This window comes from Lathyrus oleraceus, chromosome 3 (assembly GCF_024323335.1).
Source record: "Lathyrus oleraceus cultivar Zhongwan6 chromosome 3, CAAS_Psat_ZW6_1.0, whole genome shotgun sequence".
Taxonomy (NCBI): Eukaryota; Viridiplantae; Streptophyta; class Magnoliopsida; order Fabales; family Fabaceae; genus Lathyrus; species Lathyrus oleraceus.
Genome location: NC_066581.1, coordinates 63716935 through 63733824, shown reverse-complemented (window position 1 = coordinate 63733824; position 16890 = coordinate 63716935). Strand labels below are relative to the sequence as shown.

The 16890-nt window shown below is 33.7% G+C and overlaps 1 protein-coding gene across 1 annotated transcript; it reads left to right on the top strand.

The window, feature by feature from the left end:
* Positions 1-9370: 9370 nt before the first annotated feature.
* LOC127132561 (stemmadenine O-acetyltransferase) lies at positions 9371-10914 on the top strand. Its single transcript, XM_051061516.1, has one exon. The coding sequence runs from the start codon at positions 9394-9396 to the stop codon at positions 10717-10719; it is 1326 nt and encodes a 441-aa protein (XP_050917473.1). The 5' UTR covers positions 9371-9393; the 3' UTR covers positions 10720-10914.
* Positions 10915-16890: the final 5976 nt, after the last annotated feature.

Below are 16890 nucleotides of genomic sequence, written 5' to 3'. Positions count from 1 at the left end.
TAGGGAATAGGCCAATACAGCGAAATTATCCACAAAGGATACTTCAGATAAAAATCCAGGCTCAGGCTGAGAAAATTCACCAAGAGACTCAGATGGGGAATGTCCAAAGAGGACTCAGTTGAGGAAACAACAAAATGAGGTATTACCGGTTACTGGGTAATAAGCTCAAAGAGACATGTGATAAAATCACCAGTATAAGGGTGAGAGAACAACACGCTCGGGGAGAATGAAAATCTAAGACCGGTATGAGGGTGAGAGATATCAATTATCCAAAACATCTGAGGAAGACCCGAAAAGGTACATTTCAACTCAGGAAAATCTAACTCCACATGGGACAAAAGTCATAATAGGGAGCAAAAAGGAAGGAACACCAGGGATACCGGTTACTGGGCATATAATAGGTGACCAACTAGGTGTGAATTGGGAATATTTCCAAGACACTTATCATCCGAAAGGAGGGCTGAAAAAGCAAACTCAATTACAGGATGGGCATCCGATTCCATAAGGAAATACGAATCTTACTCGACTGGGGAAGAAAAAGACTTCGACTGAAGAGCGCATGAGATATATTATCTATTACCGGCAGAACATAGATAACATACTCGCATGGAAGATTATCCACAATCGATTACTGGGTTAATAAAGGATAAATCGACCGAAAAGAAAGGACATCGGGATACCGGCTACTGGGTATAAAATGATGACCAATCAAGGGGAGAAACAATCATTACCAACAAAAGGGTAAATGAGAGATGACTCGTTGGGGATACATTGACAAAATCAATGATCCGGGAGATATATCACCGGTTACTGGGAGATATACTCAAAATGAAGGGATATCAATACCGAATATCAGATAAAGATAACCAACAAAGAGGGGATTACATCTACCGGTTACTGGGTAGAAAACCACAGGTCCCGCCGGGGAAAAGATGGACAATTACTGGTTACTGAGCAATTATTCATCCAAATTATGGGGAAGTGCAAGGAAAAAAAACGAGAGGAGTCAAACTAGGAACGAACTAGAGAGACACAACGAAACAAGACTCAACCCAATCAGGATATAACTCAGGGGAGTAATTCCATCCCTAGTACATATTTTGGAAGGAAACAGAAATAACAATCATCCACGAGAATATAACTCGGTGGGGAATACGGAAGAAGGGTAGACACTTTCTGCCTATGGGGCCGACTCTATATGGAGAGATCAAACATCAACATCTGCTTGAGGAAAACATGCATCACCAAATAGCAGGAGATAACAAACAAAGATATATGGCAAAGAATGCAACATGAATATCTGAATGTTGTAGCTATGCATGTATATGCGTGGTTTATGTATGACGCATGCTGACAAACAGACATATCTAACACAACCAAGTCCAGGAATCAATGGACAAACATCCGGTACTACATCTCGAAAGAGAAAACCAGGCCCACCGGAGAGACTCCTAATCTGATGGGGGCAACAGAAACAAGGAAACACTGATATCTACAGGGAATAAAATCCGATGTTGAGGACGATCAAAGCCCATCCTGCTGGAGATTAATGTAGGCGAGTCCACTGAGGATAAGCTACAAACCAAATTATTAAGAATTCCACTCGTGCTGGGGATTTCCTGCTCACTCTGCGGGAGAAGTCCAATGAGGGAAGACCAACTTCCTCGAAAAGATAGCATATCAATTTATCAATTTATAAGGGATTTTAGGTCTATCCAACCAAGGGATGACAACCATATAATTGATAACGCAAATGCTAAATCCAGCCTTACTGAGGAGTTAGAAGATTAATGCCAAACTCTAAACTTTTTGGTAGGCTGTTAGAGACATACTCCTCCCAACAAAAAGGGATCAAGGCTCCAGACTCTCTGGGGAATTTGGCGATGCTTACCCTTCTTCTGCACTTGCGCAAGAGACAACCTGAAAGATAATGAAGAGGATACATGTATGCTGGGAATATGAACAAATGTCTTACCCTTTTGGAGATCATATTATCCTTGGGAGAGCACTGAAGACGTCCTAATTATCCTTTTCGTTATGAATGTTCACTTTGTTTAAAAACAATTTATGAAAATTTTTATTTATTCAAAACAATGATATTTGTCAATTAAGACATGCAAAAATATTTGTTTGAACATAAACAAATACGAGTGCGAAGAATTGGATAAAGGCTCAAATTTATTTGATGGAATGGTAGTCTGCAAATGGCAAGACTCCATGGATCTTTACAAATTTGAAATTGGTGATATATATTGGAAAAGGGCTACATTGAACATAATGACCATTTCTCCGCCAACCCTGAATCCGATGTATTTGAAGCTTCAGTTGACGATGACTGAGTGGAATTCTTTGACAGATGATAGCTGTAGGACAAAGTCTTGTCAGGACACAGTTACTTGTCAAATCCCTAATTTTTGCCTAGATTGCCCCAGGGTGAGGTACTCAATCTAGCGGGATATATATTCAAAATTCATTTTTTATGTCTCTAACTTTTGCCTGGATCGCCCTTTCGGGTTTTCAATCCACTGAGACGCTCATTTTTGCCTAAGCCGCCCTTTCGGGTTTTCAACTTAGCGAGCTATTATGTTTTTTATTTTATTTTAGGCGAAGTATTTCTTGACTGCATCTGAATTCACAGGACGAGTGAAATCCTCCCCATCCATAGTTGTAAGTATCAAAGCACCGCCTGAAAAGGCTCTCTTAACAACATATGGACCTTCATAGTTTGGAGTCCACTTGCCCCTGAAATCGGGCGCGAAAGACAAGACTTTCTTGAGCACAAGGTCACCTTCTCGGAACACACGAGGCTTGACCTTCTTATCAAAGGATTTCTTCATCCTTTGTTGATACAACTGACCATGGCACATGGCAGTCAATCTCTTCTCTTCAATCAAGTTCAACTGGTCATAATGATTCTGAACCCATTCAGCCTCAGTCAACTTGGCTTCCATCAAGACTCTCATTGATGGGATCTCCACCTCTACTAGGAGCACATCCTCCATGCCATATACAAGGGAGAAAGGGGTTGCCCCTGTTGAAGTGCACACAGATGTACGATATCCATGCAAAGCAAATGGCAGCATCTCATGCCAATCTTTCTATGTAACAACCATATTCTGGATAATCTTCTTGATGTTCTTATTAGCGGCTTCAACAGCCCCATTCATCTTGGGTCTATAGGGAGAAGAATTATGATACGTAATCTTGAACTCGCTACACAGCTCTTTCATCATCTTGTTGTTCAAGTTAGATCCATTATCAGTAATGATCTTGTCTGGCACACCATACCGGCATATGAGTTGATTCTTGATAAACTTCATAACTACCTGCCTGGTCACATTAGCATACGACGCCGCTTCAACCCACTTGGTGAAGTAATCAATGGCTACGAGAATAAATCTGTGACCGTTGGACGCTTTCGGCTCTATCATGCCAATCATGTCAATTCCCCACATGGAGAATGGCCATGGTGATGAAATCACATTCAGAAATGTCGGGGGAATATGAATCTTATCCGTATAAATCTGACACTTGTGGCATTTCTTCACATATTTGCAGCAATCAGACTCCATTGTCTGCCAATAGTAGCCTGCTCTACACATCTTCCTTGCCATGGCATGTCCATTGGAATGAGTACCAAATGAACCCTCATGGACTTCAGTCATCAACAGGTCTGCTTCGTGTCTATCCACGCATCTGAGCAGAACCATGTCAAAATTCATTTTATAAAGCACATCGCCATTGAGGTAGAAACTGCCAGATAGTCTCCTCAAAGTCTTCTTATCTTTAACAGATGCCCCATGCGGGTAAATCTGATTTTGGAGAAAGCACTTGATATCATAATACCATGGGTTGTCATCTTTTACTTCTTCTACTGCAAATACATGAGCTGGTCTATCCAAGCGCATCACAATAATATTGGGGACTTCATTCCAGAGTCTTAGTACAATCATAGAAGCAAGTGTAGCAAGAGCATCTTCCATCCGATTCTCATCTCGAGGAATATGATGGAAGTCAACCTCAGTAAAGAATGTTGAAATCCTCCTCACATAATCTCTGTATGGGATGAGGCTAGGCTGATTCGTTTCCCATTCACCCTTAATTTTCTATCATCATCTATTACTTCCTACACAAGTACAACACTCACAAAAAAATCAAAAAGGAGAATAAGGAAGAATAAGGGATTAATAAGAAAGGAAGGAATTAGGAAAATATTTTTTCCTGGGAATCAAAAATCTTTGGGTTTCTATCTACTTCATTCGTCATCTTCAAGTGCAGCATCAACAACTACCAAGGCACTCCTTTGCCTTATAGGTAAACATGAACCTTCATTCTATTTTCCTTATGATTTTTTATACCACACCATGACATTAAGCTTTTTGAGTCTCATCCTACCCCTAATTGCATGATTACACATGGACTTAGGGTTTTAATTTAAGTTGTTCACAATTAGGTCTTGTTTAGGGCTTTAGGGATTGGGAAAGGTCCATGAGTAGATTAAATAAACAAGGGTTGGAAGAGGATATAGGAGAGGAATACAATCAAAATGGTAAAGGTTTTGTGGTGTTCAGAGCTCCGCCATCGCCGAAGGCGATTTCTGGAACGACAGAGCGATTTTCAGTGACTAGATGATAGAGAGAGGAGACTGAATGTGTCTGAGTGAGTTGGGAATGAGGCAATTTTCTTTCCCTTTTCCACACTCTGATTTATCTCCCTTGGGATGGATCCTAGGCACATTGGCCTTTGCTATATTTCACCTTCTTTTCCCTGATACACCCCGCTGAAACAATAAAAAACAAACAAAATTAATTTGGGCCATCTGAACCATGGACCATGCACCTTTAGTTCTATTCACACTCCCTTTCATTTTTCTCACCCCTTGGAAGAGTATAACATTATTTATTTATTTTTCTTAGCAAGTTCCTTGATATTTTTATCTTTCTTTTTTATAAATACATAAAAATTCCTTTTAGTGGTAATTAAGTTTAGTTTTAGTTAATTAGGATTAAAATTCTAAACTAGGGTTAATTTCTAGATTGGAATCAAATTTCCTAATTAAGGTTAGATTAGGATTTAGGGTTTCATATAATTAACTTTGTTTTTTTATTTTCCATTTCTTTATTTTTAATTCATAATGCTTGCTTGATTCTTTTTAATATTAGCATGACATATAATCTCTTGTAGGTTCCCTTATGTTCTTTATTCAATTAATTGATTAATATCATTTGATTAATTAATTGAATTAGAAGGACTTAGTACTTGTACCATGTATGATCCCTTAGGTCAAAATTATATTCATTCAAAAACCCTAGAAAGATACGTTAATCAATGAAAGTCAACATTAGTCTTGTTCCTCCATTGTCGATATCCTATTTCTTTCAATCACATCTCTCTCTTTATTCATTTAAGATTAAAATTTCTTTTTGCAAGTAAACTAAAATACTTAACAAAATAAGATGTAAATTATTGGCTATGAGCCTTAATAAATGGAGAAGAATGAGAGGGAGCACTCATATCCTCATTCTGAATATCTTTGGATACATGAAGCATGACCCAGTTGTTCAAAGTATTCACCTCCATTCATAGACTTTAGTGAAATTCAAATCAACATCATTTTCTTAATAAAAGGAAGAAAAAGGAGGGATTGTAGACTCTCTCTCCCAAAATAATTCAAGTATTTTTGTATAGCTCCCTGTCTAAACATTCCTCTTCAGACTAATTTCAATAGCAACCAACATCAATAACATTTCATTCTCTCTTGGTTCCAACATAACTCCTTTTGGTTTTGACACCCATGTTACTCATGTTTTCCTTGTTAATCCCCATTTTTAGGAAAACCCCTTATTCTCATTTTCCTTGTCTAACCCTCTAGTTTAGGCAAACCCTTATTCCTGGTTGCCTTGTTAATCCCATGGATTAGGCAAACCCTTATTCCCTCGTTGCCTTGTTAACCTCTGGTTTAGAAAAACCTTTACAATTCTTTGTGCTTGGTTCTAACACCACCTTTATAATTATTTGTCCTTGGTTTAGGCCAAACAACAATTTCTTTTCATAAAAGAATTGTTACAATCCATTCTTTAGCAGTCAAACTTACAACTTAGAGCATCTGAACCAAGATCAAACAATTAACATCAAAATACTTTTAGGATATGATTATAAAATTGTTCCCTAAAATCAACCAGCAAATACTAATTTTTTACCCCACGAACTATAGAGATTTGATTTTCTCATTGCACTATGGGAATATGTAGGCACAAAGTTTCAAAATCTTGTCGAGCAAATTAATTTAAAACTTATTTTCCCCTAATTAAAACCAATCGCAAGTAACCTTTAGATAATAACACCCTTCCATGAAAATAAAAATAAAAATGATTCATGTTGAGTACAACGAATATGAAGGGATGATCATACCTTTCCCTTGCATAACCGACTTCATTACCCTTTTTCTCTTCCCTCTGGATTTTATTGATATTTTCCCTTTCTATTAGAAAAAATAAAATTCAGTGGCGACTATGTTGTATTTCGAGTGTGCGAGCTCTATTATTTTTCGTAGCATGACAGTTAACATCGAGGGTTCGTGAAGAAGTGGGATGTAGTTACAACTCAAACGTGGGTTATGAACAACAAGTGTCATGGATTACACATAAGTACACTAGCGAAACATGAAGATTGAACGTGGAGTAAATGCAGTAACCCCTTCGGGGTCCTAACTATCATAGACAATTACTTTGTAAATAGAATAAATAGCATATTCATACATGGGATCAGAGGTCGCAAAATTTCATACATACTCTCCATACCACTAGAGTAACCGAGTCAAAGAGAGAAATAGTCAAGTGAGAAACATGTATGTATCTGCGTCCAGTCTTTCTCATTTGTCTTTTGTTTCCTTAAATGGAACATGTACTTTTATTTTTGCTTTGCTTAATGTCATTTGTTTCATTTAACCTTATCATTCATCATAACATGACTTCATTTCAAGTGTTTTTCTACACCGTTTTTGTTCAAGCGACGACTACATTCAATTCACACGCGCGTGTGTTTACACAAATCATTTACACAAATAGCTTTGGAGATTTTTTGAGTTAATCTCACAAAATTTCAAATTCATGATTGTTTACCAAAAACACCTTTAAACAGTTAGTTAGTAGGATTATATGTTACTAACTATGTGATACTAGATTCATGCATGATTAAGTCTATGAATGATTGCATGATTATCTATTTGGTTTACTAAATGGATTATATGTAAGCATTTGAATGTTGATGCTTCTGACTTTTGTTGTTGGTGGTGGTTAACTATGATAAATGGAAACTGCTACTGCTGAAATGCTCTGAAGATCCAATACATCCACTAGTTGTCATTTGTTCTCATGGAAGAAGTGTTATTTATCTTGAAGAGTTATTTCGTCACAATTTCCCAAAGGGAGAGTTTGTCGTTCCTAGTGGCTTGGCCCTTTGGATTTACTACATTTAGAAAACAACAACTTGGAGAATTGTCTAAGTGTTAAAGGTTAGTCTAGCTTACAAAAGAGACACGCACTGGGTAGGATGCTCTAACATGTTTGTACGACATCCGAGCCTTGTGTAACAGGCGCCAGACTGCTACGTTTTAATAGAATCTTTTGAGAAGATTAAATTATGTTTTAGTTCTATTGATTTAAAAATATGATTATATGATTTTGCTATATAAATAGCTCAAACCAACATTAGAAAGCAAGCATTACCATTAAATATTTTTGAATGCTAGGGTTTACAAAAGTCCTTGTTATTTTTATGTACACCTCTATGTTTCAGTAACTTGACATATAAGGTTTGTCTAGTTGAGTTGTAAATTTAACATTGTTATGTACACCTCTATGTTTCAATAACTTGGAATAGAAGGTTTGTCTAGTTGAGTTGTAATATCCAACATTTTTTCATCTTGTTAAGATTGAAGTTGATCACTAAGGTTTAATGGTTGTTTTCCCTTGTCACTACTTTTGTGATAGAGAAGAAAGTGAGTAGGTTCTCATGTTTAGTGGGGATGCTCTAAATAGAAAGTCATCGGATAGTATTACGAAAAGGCATTGAATAACATATCGTTTGTTGTTACTTGTAAGACTAATTGTATTAAACTACTAATAAGTAATTTTCCTTTCTTGGGTTGTGGACTCAGCCCCCCAAATGTTGATGTAGTTTCACCGACTGGATAAACAATTGATTATGTTATTTATTGCTTTTCTGCTCCATCATCTAGTAATTCTTATTTTAATGGTTCCGATTTATCTTGTCGGAGTATCGTGTTCGACATCTATTCTCTAAAAAACAGAATTTTAGTTTGTGTTGTCCCCCCCTCCTTTATAATTTTTTATCCTTTTCTAATATATTATCTTTGCCTTTAACAAAATATCGTATATGAGACATTACATTTAGTTGTTTAAATTTGTTTCCTACTTTTTTCTTAAAATGATTAATAAAAAACAACTTTATGATGAAAATGAAATATCTATTTTGATTAGCTTTTTAAGAAAATTATTTTAATAAGAGTAAAAAAATAATATTTTGTACCTATAAATAGAATAATTCAAATCAAAATTTTCATGAATAAAAAAAGTAAATTAATTCAACTTACGATAAATTATTCAAATCATTATTTTTTCTCTTTTATTTTAAAAACGTTTTGAATTAGTTTTTGATTAATATTACCTATTAATCTATCTTCTTTTTTCTTTTTTTTTGTAATGTTATTTCTTTTACTGGATTAATCAACCACTGAATTAAGAAGCTGAGAGATGACTTAAAAAAAGACCGGTTTACTTTACCTTTAAAAAAACTTATTTTCTTTATATATTTTTAAATGATTTATAGAAAAATATTTTTCAAAATATTATAAGTTTTTTGTATTTATTGTTTAAAATTTAAAGACTAATTTTAATATCCTATAAGATAAATATATATTATTAAATATAAAAATATAGTCAAAATCATAATTTTTTTAAAAATTGTTTCTAAAAAATGAGTTTATGAAAAACTATTTGAAATATCTTCAAAATTAAGTGATTTTTTGAAATTTTGATTTCCAATTTTTTTTTAATAAAATGATAAAATAAATAAAATAACTATTCAAACCAATTTTTTATTTGATTTTTTTTAATTTATAAATTATATATATATATATATATATATAACACTATAAAAATCTTTATAAAAAACAAAACAAACAGACCTTAAAGCCTTAACTTTCTTTAATTAAATTATTTTAGATATGGTCATAATTCATATACTATATATATAAACACTTGTAATTAATTATTTTAGATATGCTCTTAATTCATACATTATATAAATACATGTCTTGTAATATCAATGTATTCAGTGATATCATAAGTAAATCAATTGAACCTAATAGCTATGGAGATTGAAAGAGTTTCTAGAGAAATTATCAAACCTTCATCACCAACTCCTTCTCACCTTAGAATATATCCACTTTCTTTCATAGACAACATGTTTGTCTGTAATGTTCCATTACTCTTGTTTTACAACCCAAACAAGAGCAGTGACCAAAACTTAAAAATATCACAATTCAAAAGATCATTATCTCATGTTCTATCCAAATACTATATTTTTGCTGGCAGGTTGAATGATAGAATTACTATTGAATGTAATGACCAAGGTGTGTCGTTTCTGGTGACAAAGATAAAAAATAAACTATCAGAAATCCTCAAAAACCCGGAAGAAAAATTGTTGAACTCTTTGTTCGCCGACGGGTTGCAATGGAAACAGACAGATTCGAGTTACGCTTTAGTAGCCATTCAAATAAATTGTTTTGAATGTGGAGGAATGGCTATAAGTATTTGCATGAATCACAAATGTGGAGATGCTTCCACACTTGTCAACTTCGCGAAGGAATGGGCTATTATCAATCAAAAACTAGAAGAAGAAAATGGAGAAGAGTTATTAATATTACCCTTTCCTTTACTTGAGGGAGGAGCATCAATTTTTCCTCAAAAAAACTTACCTATTTTCCCAGAATATGTTCTCAATTTAAAAAAGAATATGGTGTGTAAAAGATTTGTATTTCAACCCTCAATAATTAAGTTTCTCAAGGAATTGGCAAGTTCTGGTTCAGTATTGTATCCCTCACGAGTCCTAGTTGTAAAAGCTTGGATTTACAAGCATGCAGTTTCATCAATGGGATTAAATTTCAAGACATTCTCATTTCAAATGGCCGTAGACCTTCGCAAAAGAATGATTCCTCCATTGTCTGAAAATTGTGTGGGAAATATAGTCTGGATGTCATCCATGTTCGCTGATAATGAGGAAATGGAGTTGAAAGATGTTGTCTGCAAAATAAAAGAAGGGTTGTCAGAATTTTGTGACGTTTATCCAAAATTATTTGGAGGGAATAATTTTTCATTGTTATATGAGTTCTTGAATAAAAATATAGATCTTAAATCTAAGACAAAAGATGGGATTGGTTTTAGTAGTTGGTGTAATTTTCCAATATATGAAGTAGATTTTGGATGGGGAAAACCAACATGGGTTACTACTTGTGGTTGTCCTTGGAAGAATTTCACAATTTTGATGGATAGGAAAGATGGGAACGGGATTGATGCGATTATAAGCTTGGAAGAGAATCATATGACTAAATTTGAGCATGAATATGTGGAGCTCCTTCGATATGCCTCTCCTAAGGTTGTGACAAACTCAAAAATTGCTACTTGTGGTTTTTCCTAGGATATCTTTTGTTGATTACATGTTTGATTTCGTTTGGAATGATAGCCTATATCAATTGTAATTTTAGTTTTTTTACTATTACTACTACTAGTAAATAATAATAATAATAATAATAATAATAATAATAATAATAATAATAATAATAATAATAATAATAATAAAATTTTGCTTATGCAAAAATAAATTCAAGCAATATTTGCTTGATGCATGACCATTCTTAAGTTTGTATGATTATGTTTCATGATTGATGCATGACTCATGAGCCTTAGTTTGATATACTTGTATATTTTACTCTCTTCTTTTAATTAATAAGGTTGTTATATTGTAGTCTTTTTCTTTTCTATTTTATTCCTACTTTTAACATGCTCATTTTTTAATAACTAATTTACGTTGTTTACTTAAAAATATTAAAATCATTATAAAAATTATGCTTAAATAGTCTTTTGGTCCCCGTTAGTTAGCGAGTTTTTGATTTTGGACATTATATTTTTTTTGTCGGAATCCCTATATCTCATTTTTGTGTTGGTTTTAGTCCTTAAAGGTAAAATCCACAGGAAACGTGCGGACTTTGACTTTAGGGACTAAAACCAACACAAAAAGCGGGATATAGAGACTCATACAAAAAAAAAGGAACCAAAATCAAAAACTCGCTAATTTACAGGGACCAACAAACTATTTCAGCCTAAAAACTACTAAAGATACAATTTGTTTTTTTAAAAAAGGATCCAAATACTAAAAAGAAACTAAAACACTTATAAATGAATTATTTAATTTAATGACAAAATAATATATTAATAAAGAGGTGGTAACTAGCAAACTATAAATAAAGAGAGACAATGAATATAAGAAGTGTCTAATAGACTATTGAAGATACAAATGAAAATATAACAAGAAAAACCAACAAGCATCAAAACAACAAATCAAACATAGTAGTCCAGAGGAATCCTATAGATAAAGTCCAAACATCTAAAAATACAATATAATAGGATTCATTCTAGGGTTCTTGCCGCAAATACTGCCGTCAACAAATCAGAATCCACCAAGAGAGAAACAAAGTCACAAATTAATACCTACCTTAGAACCAAGACAAATACTCAATATGCTATTGATTTAGGAAGAAGATATGGTTTCAGAAGTCAGTCATAAAAAGTGTAAGAATTCACTCATTATCTACCTAGAAACCATTTTAAGACAAAAAGTACTCTTCTCCTCAATATCGACGAGAACCTCTTGCTGATAAAATATGTTTATGAATCCTATCCCTTTTTCTTGAGCCTATTCCACTTCTACCTCATAACTCAACGCATATGTACTCTTTAGTTTGTTAGTTAACCTATGAATTCTAGTTAATGCTCTACTCTAAAAAAACATGAGATGCCCCAACTACTGATGGCACCAAAGTCATAAAAAGAGGAGAAATTGTAGAAGAACCACTTTTAAGACACACTGATACAGAAAAACCTTGTGAACTCATGCCCCCCTTTGGTATATGTGTAGGAACATTATCCTATAAACAAACACCAATGGAAGTATCAGGTCTAGTAGTACCTGATTCTAAAAGAGAAGTGAAAAAAAAATGTCACTTGATCAAGAATAGAAATTGTGCATGCGTCTCAAATCCAAACTCTACAAGGAGAAACTAAAGTAACAAAGGCTAAAACATCGGGGTTATTTGAAGGCGAGGAAGAAGTACTATTTTACTTTGTTGAATCTGAAAGAGAATAACTAGTAACAATAAATAGCCACATAAACGAGAACAACCGAGATGGATGACCATCACTTTTCATAAACTATTTCCTTGGAGAATACATATGCATCTTCAGAATAAAAAATATGAACCTAAAGTATAGGGGTTCGAGATATTGACCATGAATAGGAGAAAAAGCAGTTGATCTAAAGGGGTGCAATTAACAATTTTTAGGGGGTGCATTGATGAAAAAGAACGCAAGGAAGTAGAAAGCTCCTGAATCAATAAATAAATAGTAGAGCAACCTAAAGTGTTCGACCCAAAATCCATAAAATTATATTCCAAGAAACCTTCCCACACCAAGTATTTTAAAATAAGAGAGTAAGATATTTTATTATGTGGGTCCATAAATAATACATTTGTGACACAAGGAGGCTTGCGGTTGGATGAAAGGTTTACATGAGAAGGTATTATTTCATTTTACCTTACGTTATTATTATCTATAACACAAGCCAAATTTAAGTGGTTGCCTTGCTTAAACTAAAAAAGTAACTTGTTCCTTTGGCCTTTTCTTCCACCAAAGCAGGTTGAAAGGGACCGGTCCTCTGCAATTCTACATCATAATTTAGACCACAAAAAAGATGTTTCCAACATTGTATTTTAGTACAAATAACAAGTGTAATATTATCGTATCCACAAAGAATCATTGTGTTTTAAAGACCGTTCAACATTTTTTTATGATTCTAAACAAAGAGTTTTTTAGAGTTGGTTGTTTGCAAAAATAAAATGATAGAAAATAAATTGAGATTTTGATGTTAAGAGTACGAAAAATTATTGTGACTAGATTTCATCATTCTTATCATCGTGTATAATCATTGGTTAAAAATATGTTCTCTATTTAGCTATTAATACTCCCACTTGTTGTTCTCATTGAAGCTCATCTGTGAGTCAACAATATGAGACTAATTGTATTACATAATAGATGATTTATCACTCTATTAACCAATTACACAACATTAAGTTCCAATAGTGAATACATATATCAATTACTATTATTTATGCGGATATTAAACTTAACTATGTCTCTAGGAATTATCATCCAATAAATGGAAACTTGGATATAATAACTACCAGCATTGCTCAAATGTCAAGTCATACCATGACAATATGTTTTCATTAGCCAATCCAAAATAAACATTAAGAACTGTAAGACCCTAATTTTGACCCTAAGATCCCTCATGGCATCATATCATTGCTTATTACATTTGCCTCAAGGATCATAGCATCTTAGCTCCTTAACCCTAGGGTTGGGACTTATGTGAGTTGGTTTGAGACCACCAAGCATGCTTGAATTGTATATTATTGCTTTTCTTATTTTTTTTACTAACCAAAAGCACAAAAATATGTCGCTAACTTTGTTTGTTTTGAAGCTTAAGCAATCATGTGATCCAAGGCTCCTAAGAGGCCCCTATGCTCAATGAAGTGGCCAGATGAAGATGAAAGAAAGCATGAAAATGATTCACAAAGCTCTCAATAATCATATATTCCTCCCAAGTATATCAATTTGTCAATTTGATCAAGATAAACCAAGGGGCTTGAGGATTGATTCCCAAGGAAACCCTAATTCAACTGTGCATTGACTGTGTCTTGCTCGTGAAGCAACCTCAACCTATGATAAAATTAAATCAAGGGAAGTTATTTCATTCATCATTTTATGCATATATGAGCCTATGTTAGTGCCCTCAATCATTCATTCATCAATATTTGAAGTTTGGCTTTGAGAAGTTGATCAGTCAAATCATCTGACTATTTTAAAATCCATTGAGACCTAACTTTTGATGTGTTTGTCAAATGAATATGACCCAAATAGTAAAAATGTTCTTAAGAACCATAAGAACAAGTTTCATGTTCATAAAAATTTCATTTGAAACTTGGAGGGTCATCATTCATTTCAAAACATTATAGGTCATTTTGACTGAAACCCTAATTTTGGGTCAACTTCCCAAGGGCCTAACTCTTCATTTTTTATGATTTTGAGGTGAGACCAAGTGCATTGGAAATTTTAAGATGTCTATTTAAATTTTTATGTTGGACAAAATTTCAAAATCCTAAAATAAACACATGTGATAATACAAAACATTATACGTCACTTTGGACCAAAGCCATTGAATCTTGAAAAAGTCCAACTTCAAGTTCCCATAACTTTCTCATTAAAAATCCAAATGATGCAAAATTTAAGTCCAAATTGATTGTATTGAAAATATATACAACTTTCATGCAAGAGATTTTGTCATTTGAGGCTTTCATCATTGAAACATAAGGGCTTGAAGTTGGTCATTTTTGGCAATTTTTTCAAATGCATGTTTTGTACCTTGAACTTCATGGCCAGTTTTCACAATTTTCAAAACTCCAAATGGATTTTTTTAAACATAACTTTTGTTCCTTATGTTAAGACCTTTCCAACCATTATCCACATGCTTATGTTTGGATTTTCCAAATAGGATTTTCGAAGAGATGAACAATTGTGACCATTTATGCATTTCATGATAAATCTTTATGCACAAGCCATTGCCTTGCAAACTGCACGTCCAAACCATTTCTTAATCATTTCAGCTTGCATTTGCAATTGGTTTTAGGCCTCACATGCGCCTGTACAGGCCTATGCATGGAGGACCCAATTGCATGCACACGAGTTATCCACCTCTTTGCATCAGCTGTGGCTATAAATAGAATGCATTGCCTCACTCAAATGGTAACCTGGAGGCGCCTGAATCCCTTCTGAATTCATTTCCCAACCTCTCACCAAAGGAATTTGAGATTTCACTTTCATTTTTAAAGTGTGATTTTCAACAACATCAGTTGATTATCATCACTAATTCCTAAGCCTAGCTCTCATACCAAGCATCAGGATCAAGCTGCAAGCAAAGGATTGGTTGAATTGTGCTCATAAAAGCTGATCTACAAAGGTTTATACCTCAACTGTTTTACTTCAAATCTCCCTGAATATTGTGCATTGCTTGTGTTGGTGTGCATTTCTGAAGTCCTCATGTGAGAGGCAAGCCAATGGTGGCTTTAATTTTGTGAATTGGTGAACTTCAGATTGAACACCTAGTTTTTCAACCTCAGATTTCTTCTTCTATAAGGATCTTGAGTAAAAACTAAGGTTACAGGGGTGATGTATATCACCCCAGCTTTCATTTGGTGTATGGATCGTGAGTTTTGGTTGAAGTTGTAAAACCTGCAACTGGTGGCCGGATTATTGAGCTCGCCGGAGAAGACGGTGGTTTCCACCACCGTCCCTTACATGGAAGCTTCATGTCCATTGGATCCATTAGCTATGATCTAATCTTGGCCACATGTTTTGTTTAATTTTTAAAATCCAATGTGTGGTGGTGTTGACCAAGTAACACAATGAGCGCTCGCTTGAGAGCCTTCTGATCAACCACGTCAATTAATGAGCTCTGATCAGGCGCCTGTGGATTTTTCTAATTTCTTAATTTCTGTTTTAATTTCTTTTAATCCATTTATTTTCAAAAATTCATAACTTCTTTATTTGAGATCACAAAAATATGGGACCAATTGCAAAAAAATTCTCTTAAAATCTAGTTTCATAAAATGATTTTTAATTATGTTTGTGATTCCATTTAATATTTTTTGTGAATTATTTCATTTTTGATTGTTTTTAATTCATTTAAAATACCCTTTGATATTCAAAAATGCCAAAAATATTTTCTTAACATGTATGAATGATGATAAGTCTATGAGAAATATTCTCATCAATTTCTTAATTGATTTGAGATTTATTTGAGATATTAGTTCATATATGTTATTTTTCCCCATTTTTAATTGTTTAAAATTAGTTTTTGTTTTCAAAAAATATTGAGAAAATTTGTCAAACATTGTTTGACCATGTTAGACTTATGATGATCCAATTGGACTTATCCAAGTTGATTTGAATTGGATTTGAAGTTTGACCTTTATTTGTTCATTTTATTTTATGTATTATTTTAATTCCAAAAAATACCAAAAATATGTTTGACCTTTCTTGACTTCTAATCTTCATTTCGCTTCTGTTTACCATTGATTGATGTTGATTCCATTCATGTTTGATCAATGTATTTTGGTTATGACATTTGAATTTCCATTTTGTACATTCTATCTTCATCTCCTTTCTTCATCTTTTTCTTTTGACAAATGAGTTAATGATTTGTGGTTAGGTTTGACATATGAGAGGCTTAACCTTCTTTGATCCAAATCAAATTCATCTTGATCAAAGATCAAGTGGATTGCTTTGTGTCCAAGATAGGTTGCTTCTTGGTCAAGCAAAAAACCTAAAATCCATACAAGGTTATTCTTCTTTTCTTTTGGCATGGAAAGTTGTAGGAGCTTGGCTTACTAGTCATGATCTCTAACTTGTGTTTATTTTCCTATAGTTTTATTGATCAGCCTCAGATAGGTGTGACTACTACATTAGTCCACTTACG

Bases quoted from the DNA above. Each gene is read 5' to 3' on its own strand.
- LOC127132561 (XM_051061516.1), top strand. From the start codon at position 9,394: ATGGAGATTGAAAGAGTTTCTAGAGAAATTATCAAACCTTCATCACCA.